The sequence below is a fragment of the Phaethon aethereus genome (genome assembly GCF_964289735.1).
Source record: "Phaethon aethereus genome assembly, chromosome: 7".
Classification (NCBI taxonomy): domain Eukaryota; kingdom Metazoa; phylum Chordata; class Aves; order Phaethontiformes; family Phaethontidae; genus Phaethon; species Phaethon aethereus.
The window spans coordinates 38,751,669-38,772,654 of record NC_138583.1 but is presented as its reverse complement, the minus strand read 5'-3'; the positions used below and the strand labels follow the sequence as shown (position 1 = coordinate 38,772,654).

General features: G+C 40.2%; 1 protein-coding gene across 10 annotated transcripts in view; it reads right to left on the bottom strand.

The window, feature by feature from the left end:
- DOCK1 (dedicator of cytokinesis 1) overlaps positions 1-20,986 on the bottom strand; it is a gene marked incomplete at its 3' end in the record, with an annotated part of 322,821 nt that overhangs the window by 31,318 nt on the left and 270,517 nt on the right. For 9 of the 10 annotated variants that reach the window (XM_082001997.1, XM_082002000.1, XM_082002001.1 and 6 more), the window contains 8 exons: positions 16,275-16,364; positions 13,583-13,687; positions 9,432-9,573; positions 9,155-9,233; positions 8,788-8,872; positions 7,085-7,171; positions 3,360-3,536; positions 2,248-2,331 (listed from right to left, as the gene is read on the bottom strand). In XM_082001997.1, coding sequence (XP_081858123.1) covers positions 2,248-2,331; positions 3,360-3,536; positions 7,085-7,171; positions 8,788-8,872; positions 9,155-9,233; positions 9,432-9,573; positions 13,583-13,687; positions 16,275-16,364 — 849 coding nt within the window. The remainder of the gene's footprint in view (positions 1-2,247; positions 2,332-3,359; positions 3,537-7,084; positions 7,172-8,787; positions 8,873-9,154; positions 9,234-9,431; positions 9,574-13,582; positions 13,688-16,274; positions 16,365-20,986) is intronic. The other variant, XM_082002006.1, reaches the window with a different exon arrangement.

Below are 20,986 nucleotides of genomic sequence, written 5' to 3'. Positions count from 1 at the left end.
TTTGGCAGGCAGCTCCCCACCCCGCTCCCCTCTGCTTATGCTGCCTGTGTTCTGCAAACCGAAATAATTTGAGAGGAGGTTTAAATCTTAGGATACGCTAAATGTATATGAAACGCCTAAGCTAATTTAAAAGCACTTCCACTGTGAAATGGCTAGACCCTTCAGTGAAAAGAATTTTCAAACATAAAACATTTTTGATCCCATTTATCTATTTCTATGGCTCGTGTTGTTTTGGAACTACAATACTTATGGGAAATCATGTATTTAAAACCACCGGATAATTAAAATACAATGTGACTAGCTGCCATACATATTTGCAAGTAGTAATGTGCTGGCTTTGGCTGGACAGAGTTAATTTTCTCCATAGCAGCTAGTATGGGGCTGTGTTTTGGATTTGTGCTGGAAACAGTGTTGATAACACAGGGACGTTTTCGTTATTGCTGAGCAGTGCTGACGCAGAGTCAAGGCCTTTTCTGCCTCTCACCCCACCAGCGAGCAGGCTGGGGGGCACGGGAAGGTGGGAGGGGACACAGCGGGGACAGCTGACCCCACTGCCCACAGAGGTGTCCCATACCGTACGGCGTCATGCTCGGCATACAAAGCTGGGAGGGGGGTGGGGAGGAGGAAGGGGGGACGTTGCGAGTGATGGCGTCTGTCTTCCCAAGTCACCACTGTGCGTGATGCAGCCCTGCTTCCCTGGAGATGGCTGAGCTCCTGCCTGCCCGTGGGAAGTGGGGACGGAATTCCTCGTTTTGCTTTGCTTGTGTGCGTGGCTTTTGCTTTCCCTGTTAAACTGTCGTTGTCTCAGCCCGCGAGTTTTCTCACTTTTACCCTCCGATTCTCTCCCCCGTCCCACCCAGGGGGACAGGGCGAGCGGCTGCGTGGGGTCTACTTGCCGGCTGAGGTTAAACCACGACACTAATATTATTTTAATACACAAATGTCACCAAAGTGAATTTTTGCTGGAAAAAGTGTGTTTGTAATTCATTTGAAGTAGTGCCATCAGAGGCGAAGACAGAGAGCTGACAGGAAGTTAGTCTTCTGGGATCAAATTATTTTCCTCTATAAAACTTAAAGCTCCTAAAATCTAACCTTCTGTAAAAGCTCACAAGAAAATAAATGAAGAAATACATAATTTTTTTGCAGACCAAAAGAGTTTTTATTCAGTGATAATTTTATGGTCTTCGGAGGTTTTTTTTTAATTCTGTATCTTTGGTTCTACTACCTCCAAGACTGAAACCTATAGAAATGTAAATCAGTCCCTTTATTATAAAGACAAAATTGAATATAAAAAAGACAATGATGCACTTTCTTGTTCTGCGGGAAAAATGCTTCCAATCATATTGGTATTTTTTAATTTATCATAAGATTATCTTGAGACTGCTGGAAAATGTCCAGTATACGACTATGGACTTGTTTATCCTGGAAAATATTCTTAGGTACATGTAAATACAGTTCTTCACACAAGAGAGTTCCTGCTTTGCCTCAGGCACAAGGCTGGAAATACGGGTTCCATTCCCGGTTCAGGAAATACTACCCACGTTATCCTACATTTAGATGATTTCTGCTTTATTATGTCATCATAAAAATACCAGGTAATTTCACATGCTTTATGAATCATTAATGTTTTTGTACCATGTTAAGTTATACAGCAAATGAAGCAAAGGTTTCACAGCGATGAGTTTACTAAATATTTTGTGAGCAAGTTAATTTCTGCAACCCTCACACTTCCTATTCTGTGCTAAAAGGTCTTGTAAGTATATGTAGGAAGTTTAATAAATGGAAAACACATTGTTTGAAGAAAGAAGTGAGTATGTGAAGAAATACTGTCCCCGTGCATGCAAGCAGGAGGAGGGATTCAAAATTAGGCATTTCATCGTACTGTCTGAGAAGAATTTCTGAAATCAGCCTTAGAAAATTAAATGCAAAACTAAATTGCCAATAATGCTAACCAACATTATTACAAAATATTTTCTCATTTGATATAGATGGGATATTTTCACTGTGTTATGGTTACCCAAAAAAAAAACCAAAAATGTTGATCATGTTTGTTCCTTGCAGGTTTATCAAATGACAAATTATGTCAGATTTAAAAAGATTAACTTTAGCTCAAGTTCCAAGACAGTTTTAAATGGCAAAGAAGTGTACTCAGGGTGAATAGTTTAATGTCTGAATTTTCTCAAAAGTGACGCTAAACTGTCTTTGTATAGCAGCTGGCCCCTACCAGCCTGACTCAACATTTTTTACCTGCCAAGCGATCAGATCCTTCAGTTTTTCAATCTTGTCATGATCTTCTGGATGCTCGTGCATATATTTTTCAGTAAAAAATGCCTGGTCAAGAGAGAGAAATGAGCAGTTATTTCAGAAAATGAATCAACATCCACCATGGAAGAATTACCCATAGCAAAGATAAATGAATCAACCCAGAAGTTCTGCAAAATAGCAGTAATAGCTACAAATACAAATGAAAATATAGGGAAAGGATACTGAATTTAACAATGTTTTAAGATTAAGACATCAGTCTTCCCTGAGCAATAAAGTGGGCAGATGAGCACATGGTGATCAAGACCAAATCATGTGGGCAACCTTCCAGAGGACTTTGACACATCTCTGAAATGGCTTTTTAGCAGTTCCCAGGACACAAGAAATTTTGGTAGATGAAATGGATGAGAGTTACAGAAGGACATAAGCGGATGGATACAGCAACATGCCAGTTTGCATACACCTTCTCCATTTATGTTACAAAATACATGTTGCTTGTGTGTGCTAGCTGAATACGATTACTATTCACAACATAGAAACAGCTACAGTCTTTATAGTTTCCCAATGTTAATATCTCATCCCATATAACTTTAAAAGCTAATGTTGCAACATGCAGTTAAGATTATCCAGACATACTTGCAACTGACCGGTACCTCAGAAGTCTCTACCATTTGATTAATCCTTTAAAAACATTTGCATTTGGAAGCAAAGGAGAGAATTGCAATCGGTTACTTTGGTCGTTGAAGTTCACCCAGAAATTCCTGCTTCAGCTCCGATGTCCAAGCGCACAAGAGCACACACTGGCAATGCCATCAGCCTCAGTGTCTAACTCTAGTAAGCAACTGTCCACCATGTACCTCCGTAAGTACTCTTGCTGCTAAACATATCAACTCTTACTTCAAGTGTAGAAAGGCAAAAATGTATCCATAAACACCAGAAAGACATTAAAAATGGTTTTAAGCAACGTTCTACAAAGCACGTATGAGGAGAAGCTCACGTCGTGTTTATATACAAATACACACGTACGTCCTGCAGCACTCCGGGAGAGCCCAGGCTCAGAGAGGTGAAGCACTCAGGACAGATAATTTTGACATTACCTTCTCATAGTTTGTGAACCCTCCCATGACTGCAGGATCCACAATGCCGTTAAGTAGCATCGAGAGAGGGTTAATGGGTAGATTTGGATCATTTAAATGCTGTTGAACCATATTATTGATCTTATCATTTGTCAGCTGCATGGTTTCTATTGCATTTTCCAGTGGACTAATTTCAACCTAAAATAAAAACAGAAGGAGGTTTTAATCAAGAAGCAGAGTTTTTAACCTGCCACAGAACTGGCTGTTCACCAAACCACCACAATTAGAAATGTTTCAGGGATTTCAGAACAAGAGATATTTTAATCAATAATTAACAGAAAGGGTGGTTTCAGGCATTTAGATATTTGGTATCTATAGACTGCGGTAACTGATACAACAGTATCAGTGGAGAAAGTTAAATGCATTTCACTGCTGTAGGACGGATTGCATCTCGGCACGGCACCACAACATTTAGAAAGGCTCTGACAGAAACCACGTGAGGTTTTTGGAGGATTATGGAGAACATCAGAGATTACAAGTCGGTGAGTTTTAGCAGTACAAAGAAGATCCAGCTTAATGTACCAGTAAGAAAGAAATGATAACTTAATGTGGATTTTCCGATGGCAAATGTAATCCTGAGCAGCTCAAAAATCAAGAAGATATTTTTGCAGCGATTATTTTGGTGTATTTCCAAGGAAATGGAGTTTAATATGTTGAAGAGATGACTTCTAAGCTATCTGCTGTGCTTTTTCCCACGAGGTCACATTTTCTTCATCTGAATGTCGATAACTGAAGGAAGAAATTTTCTTTCTCACATAGCCTGGACATCAATCAAGAGAGCTCCTCAGATGTTTTCATGGGGTGAATTAGCTCTTACACTGCGTAAAACTTGCTTTCTTTTAATTGACTGACCTCCAACTATTATTTACGACCAGATCCCGTGTCTTTCAAAACGACAGTTGCTCATATTGAGAAAACGGTATTAAAATCTTTAAAATGTTGCTGCAACATGTACAATTAGTAAAAGGGATAAAAACAACTGACTTGCAGCAACCCACAGTAAAGACAGTCCTCACTGGAAGGCTGAAGTCATAGCCTACTTACATTAAAAAAATGACGTGGTAGGAATAGAAAAGGAAGGTTAATTGAGGCCTGTGAAGAAAATGCAAGTGTGTATTTGATTACACCCCAATTTACATAAATGCTACATAAACAAAGCAGCACTTCTACCTGGCTATCAGTTGCTTACCATGTTTCTGAGAACCACTTATAATCAAATCTCTTTAGTTGTTACTCTTACACCTGCCATCTGATTACCTCAAGGATGTTTTAATTAGCATTTTTAAAGGTATGCCTGGTGAATTATTCCGGAAGGCAGGTAACGAGCCTAATGTTTCTGCCGTGGCCGCGGAGCAGACCCGGCTCGGGCAGACAGATGCCGACCGCCCTTCAGAGCTGAACGTGCTATGAGTGAAATTTGGACTGGGGAAGTAAGACCACGTTCAACATCTGATTCGGCGAGAACTGTTGTGAACATCGTCTGCTAAATTTAGGATTCTGTCATTTGTATTAATGGGCTTATAACTATGCAATAATTTGTTGATGAACCATTGCTTTTAAAGCTCTTGAATATCTACAGAAATTAGCACTCATTGAGCTGACAGACACAGTTTTTGACTCTTCTGTATCAGCAATCACGGTTTTCTTTCTCATTCTCCTTTCTTCTACTACTCTTATAATCCTCCCTCTAATTTTTTCAAAGCAGATGGAGGACTGCAGTTCCCATCCTACTACTATAAACTGTGCTTTGGATCTTACCGAAAGCTATTTATTAAAGCTATCTATGCTTGTAAATTATAAGCCCTGTTCCAAGTAGCTTGCTAACTCTGGCCACTACACAATCTATTCATGGCAAACAGAAATTACACGCTCCTGATACACTTGCAACACTAAAACATTAAACATCAAAACAAAAACAAAACAGAGATTAGTATTTGTGCTTTTCAAAACCAAGTGTAATTCAAAATCCTGTTTCTAATTCACTGGCTGGCCTCAGCGAATTTTTCCCCTGCAACTATTTGTGCCCAGCTAAAGCAAATCAGATACAGAATAATGAATGTGAACAACAAATTCCTAGCAGGTAATGAACAGATTGAAAAGGTTTAAATACAAGTACTCAGAAGGAATTTAAAAATCAAATAAATTTAAGGAAATTATGTGTGTTCCTTTAGGTTATGTAACATAATACACTGCATTTATTAAATTACCCAGTTCTCTCCCAGCACTGATTTGATATGATCTCACATCTTCCTTTAAAGATATTCTAATTCCATCGATAAAATATGAAATGTGCAAAGCTACTTTAATTCATCATATTTAGTAAAACATCAATAATACCTGTATCCATAATCAAAATTTAGCATTACAGGGATGTGAACCTCATGATCGTGCTCCCAGCATTTTAGCTGACAGGAGTCTTGAAGAAAGTCAATACCACTTTTGTAGTAACTATGCCTGAGCTAGGTCAAAAGTTATCTGTTGCTGTCTTCCCACATATTATTAAGTTCCATTCTGGTATCATTTTTCAGCTATGTGACTAATATAATCCTTACTTACAACAAGCTTATAGAAAGCACTCTCCCAGGATTTATGCACATTTCCACGACAAGCACAGCCCTAAAGGTGCGTGTAGACAAATTGCCTGCATAAAGCAGCCTGTCAGACTGTGCTCTTAACTCGTAAGGAAAAGAGACTTTCATCAGATTTGCCAGCCTTTATAAACAACACTTTTTGCAATCATGAAGATAAATACAATCTTCTCTATCAGAATTATATTGAAAATACAAAATTCATTAAAAATTCAATGTGTTTTATTCAGCTGCCTATTACTGTCAAACGTCACATTCATATTCTGTTACTATAGATACCATAGTAATTTTCTGCATTACTTCTGTTCATCTAAATACAACTGTCCAACATAACCTCAATGGAGCAATGAAAAACGTTTTAATTAATCAGATGCAAATTGTTCTTTTCCTTTAAAAATAAGCCTCACAAGAGAGATTTAAAAACTGCAGTAACAATGTTTTTATTGCTACTTAAAAATTACAGCTGCGTAAGAATAATTTAATCTTAAAGGCCTTTAATGGATATGTCTTATCTAAACAGTCTAAATGGTAGAACAGAGAAATGCGTAATTTGGATTTACTCTGTGAGGTTGCTAGGGTATATTTTAGCTAACTATGGAGAAGAAATAAAACCAACTTTTAATCACAAATGGTAAGTAGAGAAGAGATGCAGACACAGACAATGCATTTGATTTGTGGTATATTTTGAATAAATTACAATCAAAATACCCAAATCCTCTTTTCTAAAATTCAGTTTCATTTTGATGTAGCAGGGTTCCCCTAAAACACCTCAGGTCCCTCTTCATTTTAGGCACACAGCTTACGCCACAGGCTGCAATGGCTCACCTGCTGAAAGCCAGAAATACTTTGTAAAAGTACTTCAAGCACTTGATCGGACCTTGCCCTAAAGGCCTGGAAGAGTCAGCCTGCATCTCCTTCTCTGAGAAGTGGAAAAGCATCACCCGAGTCGCGAGTTCCCTCGTCTTAGGATGCCAGATACAGCCACGCTGATTGCTTGTTCACAGACTGAAGCACAGTCATACAGAAATACAAATGCTCCCTGGCTGTATAAGAGCCCCGTTCTTTCATGCAATCTCAATAAAGCCAAATTGATCTTACCATGAAAACTGATTTGACTTCAAACCACCTCAGAATCCCCGGTAATTTATATGCTGTCACATAGACGGTTCTCTCAATCCACATATTCTACAAATAGAACATAACATCACGTTATCAGATTGATAGTTTTTATCTTAAGCAAAGCCTTAAAATATTATCATCGGGAAAAGGAACTGCAGTACGACAGACATTACGGAGCCAGGGGAAATCGCAAATGGAATCTGCTTGGGGAGATGATGGAGTGGCGCCCGTTTAAATCTGATACATGATTTAGCAGAGAACAACTGCTCTCTTACCGAAGGACACCACCAGGTAAAAGATCCACCTGCTTTACTGAACTGTCATTTTTCCCACGTAACTTCTAGAGCTTTCAAGGGCCATTCTCCACAAAACCACAGCACCTTGATATGGGAAAGCTTCTTGCCCAGGAGAGCGGAGGAGCGGAGGGACGAGTTCCTGGGGGAGGCTGCGCCATCCCCATCCTCGGAGATTTCAAGACCCACTGGGGTAAAGCCCTGGGCAGCCGGGTCTGACCCGGAGCTGGCCCTGAGCCCCGCCAGGATCCCATCCAGAGCTGCAGGTCCCGACCTGGATTTGTGATTCTGTAATTTCATCTGAGCTGTAAACTGCAACAGCTTCGGTGTAGCACATCCTCACTGGTTTGAATTTACGTATGCATCATTTAACCTCTCTTCCTTCACACGTGTGTATTTGGTTCATAACCCATGTCAAAGACATCTCTTGATCTGGCTTTTTAAAACCAGCATATGTTGGTAATTCACCTTATTTATTATGAGGCTTTTTTAAAACAGAATTTATTCCATCTTCCATTAACAGAAGAGGAGCTTTCAAAGTGATTTAGATGTACCTAAATTTTGTTATCTATAGTTAAAATATTTTGTAAACTGAAGCACTCTTTAGCGTTATGGTTTTAGAAAAAGAGAGTTTCCTACCTCTTCAGCTAAACTCATGTAGATTAGCAAATTAGCAATTTTTGATATAATAGCCACCATGAGAAGCCAAAGACACTAAAGGAGTCCCTGAAGGAATAGCCAGTCTTAGCTGTAGGAAACCAAATACTCGACATTTATTGGCACATTGATTAGATTAGAGCCTGCTCCTACACAGAAAATGAAGTTCTTTGCTCAAGAAATGATGCATTGATATATTACTTTAATTACTACTACTATGGTACCGCTACCCACGGCCACTAGAATCCCTGTGAATAAAATGGTGTCTATAAAAAAAAAAGTCAATCAACTTGATGTAACCTCTTGCAAGTGTTTTGATGAATACAAGCTGTGCTCAAAGGGAGTTTTATTGACCATTAGATGAAACATGGTTTAGTAAAAAAAAAAAAATTAAAAAAAAAAGGTATTGGTGCAAAAAAGTTTTTAGAAGATGCCTGACTAGAATCTTCAGGGCAAGACAAGTATTGGGAAGATATATCTTTTCAGGTATAACTATTTTAAACTTCTTTCTGAAAATAGTTGGTTTTTACCAAAATAAATACATCTTTTGCCATTTTTTATTGGTATAAACCAGGACATGCTAAATTGGTTTAATTGAATTCTTAATCACATTTAAACCTAGTATATATTTTTCAACAACCTAACCATAATGAATGGTTCAAATTCTCAAAATGAAGGGGAATAACCAAGCAAAACCCAAAAGTACTCCATTTTCTGTCTTTTTTTTTTTACCGCAAATTCATTGTCTGGGTTTTTCTCTCCTTTTCGAACAGGGCGTGAATACTCAAACCGCTGGACTTCATTCACCCTATAGAAACTGAAAAAAGGAAAAGCACAATCAAAATGAAATGCTATCTGTTTAGGAATTGCTGCTAAACTCTATTACTAGAAAAAAGTTTATGCATAAATATAAAATGCTTATGGGATCATTGTTTTCCAGTGGGTTGGATGGAATCTCTGCTAATACTAAGAATACCCATGGAATGTCCTCGTAACTACTACCCTCCTTGGCTGTGTACAGATTTGTTATACAACAACAAGAACTAGTTTAAATGTTATAAGGGAGACTGATAAAACTGCAAAACCAATCCAAACTCACCTCACGATTTGTTCTGACACTGGCCTGTGAAATTTAGATGGTAAATCCAGTTTTGGCTTTACAGTAAAGCACTGAATATCTGAATTCAGGGGTTAAGAACTGAAAAGTGAATTTCAATCATGCAGAACAGGCAGCTCAACGGGAACGCAAAGAAAGGACAGAACAACAAATTTAATGTATTACACCCATAAAGGCAGAAGTGCAAGTCTCCTGCTTGTGTTGACCATAAATCCTTGATCTGTGCAGCTGCAGGAGCTGCTGTACAACCTAAGGATACACTGGCCGGAGGAGTTTTTAATGTCATCGCCTGGTGGAGATGTCGTTTTCATTTTTTCTGCATTTGGAAACTGAGTCAATAACCTTGCTTCGAAGTCTTCACGGCGTTCATACTCCTTTCCCCGGTAAATAAAGACTTTATTCTGCAAACAAATCGAGAGGTGAAATCCTAATACCAGTATCCTCAGTAATGAACTGGGATCTCAGAAGCATTGACTCCAATTGTGTTAAGTGAGATATTTTACATTCCTCACACTATGATATAATCAATGGCTTAGAAAAGATTTTACGCCAATTCAATAAAGCACAAATGGATTTCCCTACCTCCAATTCAGTACTGTCAACATTTAGCACGTGCTTACCTGCAGGCACATGTATAAAGCACATTAAATTCAACAAGATCCAAATACATGATTTCAAGGGTCTATAAAATAGGTGCCCATTGAAAATGTATTAAGACAAATTATGTCCTCTACCAAATCCAAGATCTCCTTCTGTAATTCCTCACATCCATCTTCCACAGCTAATGGTGGAATGAATGTAAATAAACAGAATTAAGCTATTTATACACAAACATTTCTTAAAAGGCATTGACATGAGGAAGCAAGAGTAGCAGACAAAAGTATAAACAGAAAACAATGCCGATCTTAGGAAGGAACTCCAAAGATACTGACTCTTTTAGAAAGACTGATACACCCCAGACTTCATATTAGTCTATTAAATTTTTGTCATTGTACAGTTGTCTGCACACAGCATAACTTTCAAATCATTAAGTATATTTTATTTCTAAATATTCGTTTCTTCTTTTAAAAATAAAGAAAATTAAGACATATTTTATAGTCTATATATATAGACTATTTATGTACTGAACAAGCACATTAAATTCTGCAGAAAAATGTAAAAGATGACTTGCATATTTTTAACTGACCAAATATATTAAAGTAAATTTTGATATGAACATTAACACATCTGATTGTGCTTAACCTTATTATTCATCTCAAAACGAGCACTCAGTGGAAAAATTGTACAGCACCTGTTAGGAATAGGGTGTTATGACTAGGGGTAGAAAAGTGGAATAGTATACCTTTGCCCAGTTGGGTTTAGTTCTGCAATGGTGCCTTCTGAAAATGCACAGTAGATGAAAGAATACTCTCTATTTTGGAAAAAAAATAAGGGCAGATGCCCAAGAAGTGTATATATAACTGTAGTTCATGTATATATATACACCCGTAATTCATTGGAAAAATTATAATAAAAGAAAAATCTTGTATTGAGGATTTACTCAATCAGCAAGGCACTTAACAGAAGAATTTTCAGAGTGTTTATTGCTCATTTTTTACAAACTGACCAACCCATAAGGCTTTTGTAAAGCATACTGTTTGCCTGCACTTACAAAAAAAGGCATGCAGCTGTGAAGCGAAAAGCAGTTCAGTATTAATACAGCAGACTAACCTCTTCTGCGCTGTATCCCTTTAACTATACAGGGAAAATTGCATTGTGCTCTCTGCATTTTTCATGTAGAATCACAGAATCATTAAGGTTGGAAAAGACCTTCAAGATCATCAAGTTCAACCATCAACCCAACACCACCATGCCCACTAAACCATGTCCCCAACTGCCATGTCCACACGTTTTTTGAACACTTCCAGTGATGGTGACTCCACCATCTCCCTGGGCAGCCTGTTCCAATGCTTGACCACTCTCTCCATAAAGACATTTTTCCTAATATCCAATCTAAACCTCCCCTCGTGCAACTTGAGGCCATTTCCTCTCATCCTATCACTGGTTACTTGGGAGAAGACACCAACCCCCACCTCACCACAACCCCCTTTCAGGTAGTTGTAGAGAGCGATGAGGGCTCCCCTCAGCCTCCTCTTCTCCAGACTGAACACCCCCAGTTCCCTCAGCCCCTCCTCATCAGACTTGTGCTCCAGACCCCTCCCCAGTTCCGTTGCCCTTCTCTGGACACGCTCCAGCACCTTGACATCCTTCTTGTAGTGAGGGGCCCAACACTGAACACAGGATTCAAGGTGCAGCCTCACCAGTGCCAAGTCCAGGGGCACGATCCCTGCCCTGCTCCTGCTGGCCACACCATTGTTGATACAGGCCAGGACGTTGTTGGCCTTCTTGGCCACCTGGGCACACTGCTGGCTTATACTCAGCCGGCTGTCAACCAGCACCCCCAGGTCCCTTTCCGCCGGGCTGCTCTCCAGCCACTCCTCCCCAAGCCTGGAGTGTTGCATGGGGTTGTTGTGGCCGAAGTGCAGGACCCGGCACTTGGCCTTGTTAAACCTCATACAGTTGGCCTCTGCCCATCGATCCAGCCTGTCCAGATCCCTCTGCAGAGCCCTCCTGCCCTCCAGCAGATCAACACTCCCACCCAGCTTGGTGTCATCTGCAAACTTACTGAGGGAGCACTCGGTCCCCTCGTCCAGAATGTACATGTAAGTACATGGCTGAGTTAGAGGCTGAGACAAACTGCCCCATGGCCACTCCGTGCACTTGGTACCGCAAACATTCTTTTGCTCTTTGATGCTTGATAAAAGCTGTTGCATGTACATGACTTTACCTGTATTTCAAACACCACAGTAATTCTCAGCTTTTCCGCATTTCATCTCTTTAGAGTTGGTCTTCTGATATACACGGTAGCTTGCGCACCACCGCGCCTTTGTGCCTGTCACGAACATATGCCTTTGCCAGTTTGCAGAGCTGCATTTCACAAACTTTTCTGCTTCTTGAGACAATTCAAGAATTTCAATTTTTTCACATGAGCTTTAGGTAGTTGGTGGAAAAGAAGGCTTTTTCCAAATGGGATTACTCCCGATTACTCTAAGCAAATGTTTTATTACTCAGGATTTTTGAAAGCCTTTCCCTCCTTCTCCAAATACTTTTGTTTCTGTCTGGATATCTGATCATAAGATTTCTATGAGGGACGATCACTCCAAATTCTTTTCTGAAATCACCGTATGTTTGGTTTTTTACTTTTAATGCACCAAAGAGATATATATTTTACATGCACTTTTAATACACCATGGGGGACCAGCTGACCACAATTAATTAACCTGAAAAAAACAGTTTAATCAGCATTCACTGGATTTATCCAGCGAGCCAGGCTTCAGCAAAGGCTTGGGCTTGCTCCTAGTATTTATTATCACATAATCTGAGAGACTGAACATGGTATTACTCAGTTACAACCAGGAACTCATCTCCTAAATGAGTATTTCCAAGAGAAATCCTACTACCAGCCCCTGGCCTGAGATTAAATCTCTCGGAGTCTCCTGGATTCAGAGAATAATCTGAGAATAATAGTAATAATTTTATTCTTCTGTGTCTTGAACTGCCTTAATCTATGTAACTCTTCCACAGGGGATTGGAGAGAGTCTCTTTCCAAACTGAAAATCCTCAGCACTTAAGGCAGGGAGGAGCAGCACAGCAGCTAAATATCGAACATGTTATTTCCATGTCACTGACTGGCAAGTGCCAGAGTCCAGAGAATCATGATACAGATGCAATTCAGATGTGTTAAATCCCCACCCTTCTTTAGCCACTAATTTGACTCCGTAACAACCCTGGTGTTGGTGGAAAAAATCTAACCTTTTATTTGACTCACAGTACCGGCATCAACCACATGATGTATGTTTTAAATTGACTCTTGAAAATCAATGATACAAGATTGCTTTTAAAGGTAGCACACACATCTCTGATATTCAACTTCATTTTAGTGACTATGCTGGAAAGGACACTCACATGAAAACATGGTCACATACAAAAGGCTTCTCTACCATGCCCATATATCTGTATCTACATCTGTATCTACCTGTCAGGCAAAAATGTCACCGTTTCAGATGGTGCTGGTTATTACCCTGATTTATGGATTGGGTGGTGTATCTTCATTTCTAGCGATACCCTGAAGAAGTATAAAGTATCGGATATGTTTGAAGAAAAAGCTTCTCTACTAAAATTCAACTATTCTATAATAGAAACTGGAAAGAGAAAACGAATGTTTGTTTTCTACACCTACAAAACCAACCATCAAAGTTAGGTAGATTGTAAATAACACACTGACATATGATAATGTACTTTCTCTAAAACGACGGGAAATTTCCAAAGCAAGAAACCTTGCTTTGTCTGTGGAAAAAGGTGGACACTTACCCTTATGAATGTCGGAAACCCCTGGCCATAATATCCAACAGCAAAGTAGTCTGGTTTTGGTCTTATCACTTTCACAATGTTTTCATAGAACTGGGCTTGCTTTCTCTGCAAAATAAATAGGAGGAATTTTAATGACCTAAACTTTAAGGAGATTCCTTATACTTAAGATCTAGATCTCTTTTATGTGTATCTCTAACTTAAGGATGTACATATTTCATTCACCCCTTTTTCTTCACTTTTCTATCAGATATATGCTAATATTTTGAAATACTCTGTAGCCATTATTTTTATGCTTATCTTGGTGAATCTCACCATTCCATATCCAGAATCTCAATTTTGATGAAGGTCAAGAATTTGCAAGGCAGAATTGCAACCTGAATTCCCAGTTGTGACACTGCCAATGCCAAAACACTGGAACAACGAAGCATGTACCGCTAAAGCCAGCTCATCTCGATGGTGCTGACTTTCCAGTTTTCAGTTATTACATTTCATTACATTTTTCTCCTATTTCTTTTCCGTATTTACAACTATTTATTTACGTGTGGAAAGCATGCAGCTGAGAATTGCAGAAAAATAGAACTTTTGGAATAAATACATGCGTGTCAGATGCCATCTGTTTTCAAAGTGGAATCCTTCTTTATCTCAAATGATGAAATAATACCAAATACGCAGCTTCAGACAATCTGTTCATTAGTTTATTTTAATCTGTTACTTTCTGTGAGAGAATGAATTCTGATTTGAGGGCAGGTTTATTACCGTTACCCTACGACAGAGAACAGTAAATGGCAAGAAGACTACAAAGACACAGATCTGCTGTACATTTCTCAGTTCACCTGTAGCGAAACTATTTTGTCATTTGTGAATTGTCTTAGTGTCTAATGTTTAATATTTCTTGGACAAAAGAGACAATAGGGAGAACAGAAAGTAACAAAAAACTTTTAAATTTTATTGTGGGGGAAAAAAAAGAAGAGCTAGCATGCTAATGCTATTCAGTGACAGCAACAAGAAAAGCCGATGGGGTATGCGAGACCTGACTCATACAGGAGCGTGAATTTTGATCTTTGCCTCATTAGGGATGAATGCCCAATGCACACTGGTACCAACTTTGTGACATCTCTCTCTGTTTCTCCTGTTTGATAAAGAGCAGGTAAACTCAGCTGTTTGACCTGAGAATTGAAAGTTTTGAGTTTCCCCTATTAGATAGAAGAGGGAGAGACTCTGTTTCCACATGCAGATGCACCATACCGGGTTTATAACACTGCCTGGAATGATGTGATTTAATGTAAACAACAACATATTTACTGCACAAGAGAAATGGGAAAAAATACATAACTCGGTATTATTGTCCATCAGCTACAATGTACAAAGTGCAAATTCACACTTCTGCTCCAGAAATGGATGCAGTATGGTAAGTAAAGAGTGGTTGCCTCCGTGACAAAAGCTGTTCATGTTCCCATCTTCAAGCATAAAGGAGATGGAAAATTGAAAATGAGGGACTCGAAGAGTAGCTACCCACAGGTGAATAATCATATCTGACACATGAGAATTATTTCTAGCTGAGGAACAATCTCTACCAGATTCCTTTTATATTGAGATGAAGAATATTCTCTGTTGAACGCAGCCCTGCTGACAGCGGCACAGGCAGCAGGCCAAGGACCACTCACCTGGCATAGCACGGCACCTGAGAAATCCTCACTTCCTGCAGTACACAGCAACACGAAACCAGGCTCCAGATTTGTTAGGCAAATCAATACAGTCTGGCACTAAAACCAGTTCAAATGCCACTAAAGGACGACCATCAAAAAGGGATACAAATTCAGCTCTAGAGAGCTGGAGGACAGAACGATGGACAAAAAAAATAACAACATGTAAAGGAGTGAAGAAACCGTAAAATGGAGAGGAGCGGTATTTACCTTCATTCTTTCCTCCCCAAGAAAGGAGGATCTGGGGAGATGGGGCTGGAGATGCTTCTGAGGAAATGGCTCCAAGCCAATCTCACACTGAGCGTCAGTGTCAGTGGAGAAAGCGGGTGCAATGGCACCGTGTTAATGCCCAGCTCAGATAGACTGGGATAAAGCAGGTAAACAGTTCAAAGAAATTAAGGATGATCTACTCCGGTGAGTGCAAAGGAAAAAGTGTACCAAACACCTGAAAGCCAAGAATTTTCAGAACCAAACTGGAATCATGTCCCAACTCCTGTGAAAACGGTTGAGAAGTTCGGAGGGACAGTGAAAGTTGCCATTTATCTCTTTGGAGAAGAGCAGCAGAAAAAGAAGACTGCAGGCATAATGAATGGGTAACGTCAGGGCAAAAATAACTGACTCTAGACATGAATGCCTGGGGATTATTCATACCTAAAAAAAGAAACGTGAATATGGAAAGACACTTGAGAGAGAATGGGGATTTTTTCATGTTCCCATTTATATTTAAATTCCAAATTTCCTTTTATACTCCAAATAAATCAGCTTAACATTACCGAAATATTTTTCTTTTAACTAAAATAAAAAAATTGTATTTTTTCAGGCACTCCAGTGGTAGCCAGTTAACCAACATTTGTCCAACAAAGCCAATCTATTGGGCACCTATTTCTGCATTTTACTGTCATAAGAAAGATTATCAATATAATTTTAAAAGCCTAGAAATTAAAATCTGAAATAATTGTTGCAGTGTCTATGTCATTAAAAAAACCTACCAGCAGTTCACTGAGTTGTTCATAATCAAACATTTCATTCTCATACTGTTCTGCAAGTTCTTTACCCAAGGCAATGGCCTCTTCCCACATCTGTTGGAAAAAAAAAAATCACAGAACAACAATAAAAAACCCAAATGACATACCTTGATTAAACAACAACATTGGAATAAAATAAATCTTAATAAAACACAACAAAATGCATTGTGTCACATGAAAAACACTGTGCATCTGATGTGCCAAATAGCTGTGGCAGCATTAACCACATGTCTTTATTTGATGCAAATCAAGCAAAATGATCAAATTGCTTCAGAAATAGAACGATTCCTGATAGGCCAACTAGATATCCGATAACGTGTAAACACGGCCTGCCCACAAAGAAACCCAGAACCTAGGACTTTGGATAAATGCTGTTGATGGAGTATAGTTCATAATCACCTCTCCCTCCCTCTAATATCTATAATCTGTATTAGACAGGACAGGCAATTTGCACATATTGCTTTGAACAAATATTCATTATATTTCCATTGGTTCTTTTTCCTCTCTTGTTCTTCAGCCATGAAATTCAGCAGCCGTCTCAACTGACCCAAAGAAATTTAACAATATCCTTCAGCTCTTCAGAAGCCAACAATCTTAATGAGGAGCAGCAAGAACGTTTTTAAATGTGTATTTTTAATTTTTTTCTACTCTAAACATAAAGAATGACTCAAACCCACCTGGTTTGAGGTGTGATTAAATTATCACGCCAGGCTATGTAAGATCAAACATGATGATCTGCCTCTGCTGCTGAAATTTGTCTGGCACTGCTGACCTCTCTTTATTAAAAAAATGAGTTTTGGAATGAGTTATAAATCCATTTGGTTCGTATTACCCTTCATCTTAAATTTAAATCCCCATCCACACCACCTAATTCTCCTCCTAGCATCAGTGTGCCTTGCCCTGGTGAAATACTGCGATGGCTGCAGCTGCAAAGAGCAGACAGGTGAAGGAGGGCTTAGGAAAAGGGCTGAACACACACTTCCCCATCGCTCCCTGAAGACATCCACCTTTCGGAATGAAGCGTTTGAGATGAAGCACCACAAATTCCAAAGAGAGTGGGAGCTGGATGCTGGGGAGAGAGAAGGGGAATGGTGCATGCAACTGACTCCTGCATCCATCCCGTACAGACCCCCCAACCCCATCCTCTTTAACGCACTGCATGAACAAGAAATATTTTACCTCCCAAGACCCCCCGAAAACCATAAGCCTCCTAAAACACACAAATGAAATCCCACCACTCAAAGCCCAAACTCAATGTTGGGTAACTTTTATTTGTCTTTTGATCTGCAAATTGAAATCACATTTATTAGTATTTCAGGAAAACTTGGAAAAAAATAAGACTAGGAAAATCCCTAGTTCTAGACAGCGATTTAAAAATAAGAGTTAAACATTAAGGGTTCATATGACTGTCAGTATGACCACGACTGCTACCAGCACCGGCTGAGGAGTCAAGCAGGCCACAGCTACCCATGATTTAGTGGCACAAACACCAGACTGGCACCTAGAATACCGTTTTTTCCCCTAGAACTTGCAATTTGGAGCCCAGCCAGGCTGAACATTTAGTAAATCTCCCCCGACGTGTAACACGCCAATGCCACAAAAGCAAGACGTGGCTCAGATTCCACCGGTTTTGCTCTCCGTTCCTGCTCCTGCCTGGGAATGAGGAGCCAATTTTCAAGCGGAGGGCACCTGTTCCGCAAACCCAAGGACGGACTGAAAGATCGTCCTGGCAGACTGAGAGGGACGGGATGGAAGGCAGCAGCCAGAAGAGACAGGGAGCTGCTGATGGTGGAGGAGATGAGGAGCTGCAAAAGGAAAAACAGTTATTGGAGATTGCAGGGAGAAAGGACAGAGATTTATGCTCTCGAAGTAAGGGAGCGAAGTAAAGAGAAAATATGGGCCAGAAACTACAGCGGTATGGCTGAGCGAGGGAAAGGAGATTTGAGCCCCAAAGAAAACAAATGGGCAGATGCTTGGGCAAACAGAGACTGAGCGGTGACCTAATTTAAGACAGAAAGGCCACAGATGCTCACGTGGGGTAGAGCCTGGTACCTACAGTAACTTCTCCTTACAGCTCCATGTGATGTTTGACCCCTTCTCTTGATTTTCCTCCGTTTTACAACAGGGTTCATAATATTATTTATCTAGGGAAGAGGACTGAAATGAGCATGAGTTACCTCATGTTTGTAAAGTGCCTTGAAGATGAAAAACGCATCGGAACGACTAATTACAATCATGGTAATGAGGGATCACGTCTGCAGGAAATCACAAGGCAGTTTCTATGCTCTGCAATACAATTTTTGCAAATGGCAGGATCTGAATGTTTTTATCTGCATTATGTATCTAATCTAGAATGATGATAGAGAGCATATTTTTATTTCTAAACAAAAATTAACATGAGTTTAATAGGAAAGGTGTATTTGCAGGAAACGGAGTACATTTTCACATACTAGGCTGAGTTAATTTTGTCTCAGAAGCGCAATATACTCCCAATTTATAGAAACTAAACTAATATTCAGTTGTTTGGTAAGTCAGCAAGTGAAACCTTTCAAAAATCACTTAACCTTTCTTCATTTTGACTGCCACTTTCTTTTTTACTTCAGTTATCCATAACTTCTTCCACACATTTTAATTTCAAAGAAAATGACGTTACCATAATTTTGCTGCAGGTCTAACCAGCCCCTCTCCAAAACCGAAGCACTTCAACTCTCTTTTCCATTGTGAAAATATTTATAGATGATCTCAGGCAAACAGCTTCGGAGCTGAACAAGACTGGAAATAAATGGAAGCCTAAATAATTTTAGATTTGCCTCGACACTGTAAACAAACTCATTCAGTTCTTCCACTGAATGCCGAATAAGCACAGACATTGCGACGCATTCCCAAAGCACGTCCGTGTGCTGTGGACCCGCTGGCCAGACTGGCGGTGGTTCGGTGCAGGCTCCGGAGGAGGTGAGGGCCTGAGCCGTGCACTCCTCTAGTTTCAATCCCTTCTCTGAAAACCCACAAAGGAGCAGAGTGACTCAGTGAGCATCGATGCACGTGAGCCTGGAACACCGGTCACACGACTGACACACGAATAACGGGTGGCTTTTCCAAGACGTCAAGGAACAAAGCAAGCTGCGGGTAGAAGGAGCCTCATGCAATACTTTTTTCCACCGTATGTAATTTGACTATGAGCAAACCACTTTATCCCATAAACATGATGGCCTACGTGAGCCTTCTCTGAGCCCTCCCGGCCAGCCAGCGTGGCTGCCCGCCGGTGATCTCCCTTTGAGCTGGGACACCTCTCAAGGCTGCTCCTCGAGGCAGAGAGGTCTTTTACCAATGGCGGATCTTTGGTAAGCAACTGATACTGCGCATAACCCCGCAGTACGATAACCTTGATCTTGCCTTGGTAACTTCGACTGCATGCTGAATTGATGCTAATGCAACATACATCTGTGATCCTTGAGACATAAACCATTGACCAAGTCTAGGACTAAGTCTGGATCCAGCCGCACCTAGACTCCTCTCTGAGACAGAGTTTAGAAAGCAAGGGGGTCCGTTCTGAACCTTGTGACTCAGCGGGAGGGTCCTCCTTACCGTTTTATCTCTGGTCTCTCTGTGAATCATTTTAACTCGAGTGTAATTTTCCTTTGTGTATTTTCCCAAACAGTAATTAACAGTGAACCTTGCCATTGAACTTTGTTAAGCTGCGCTTTTACAACATCACATTAAAACCACCTTCGCTAACGCCTTTGACGGTGGCTCTTTAAGCGATCTAAACGGCCCAGTCGCGACAGTCTGGCAACTAAAAGCACCGGCTGGGTACGAAGGCTGTACGCTATTTAATGCAAAGCAATTACACCTGGCCGTCAAGAGGACCGAGTCGGCACGGCTCAGCGTGAGTGCCATGATGCCACCGCGGCTTTGCAGCCTGTGGGTCACACCACCGCAAGCCCGTCCCGGGCCGTTGCTGTCATCTATACTGCTGCAACGGCCTGGAGCCCATCAACACCAGGCCTGCGTGGCCGAAGGCACTGCGGACATGTAAATGCCTGTAGGTAGCACAAATGATGACTTAGGCAGAATTAAATCTCTTTTTTTGTGATTATTTCCGCCCCCCCTTCCCACCCTTGCCAGTTGAGACTGTAAGCATTCCAGAGCAGAGGCTGCGTTTCCGTTGCTCCTCCCTCAGCTTGATCAAATCCTTTAGATGATACTGGATATAAATATTAATAATGACTTTTAGAAATGTTTCAGAGCCTAAAAAAACGAATCCTCAAATTAATTATGACACAGTTTTGGTTCCTCTCCAATATACACACAGTAATCGCACAATCCTAGCATTCTTCCTCGTAACCATTCCCCTGTCTGTAAGCGGAGCTGAATAGGAAAACAGCAGATATTATGAACATTTGTTTCTGGCTTAAATTACTGGAATTACTTTACAAATTCTTCAATAGTTAGTTTACAAGTTGTGCCGCTCATACTTTGTCACGTTATTTTTAACGGAACACTTTCAGGTATAGGTAAGAGACAAAACTACTCTTCTTCTATCATACTGCAAATACACGATGAAACTGCCTCACGATGGGGAAAGATTCTTTCAATTTTTGCCAGCCTCCAACCTGGGCCCTCTCCAGCCAAGGGATCTGCCTCAGAGAAAAGCACCTGCTTTTTGTTGCTACTAC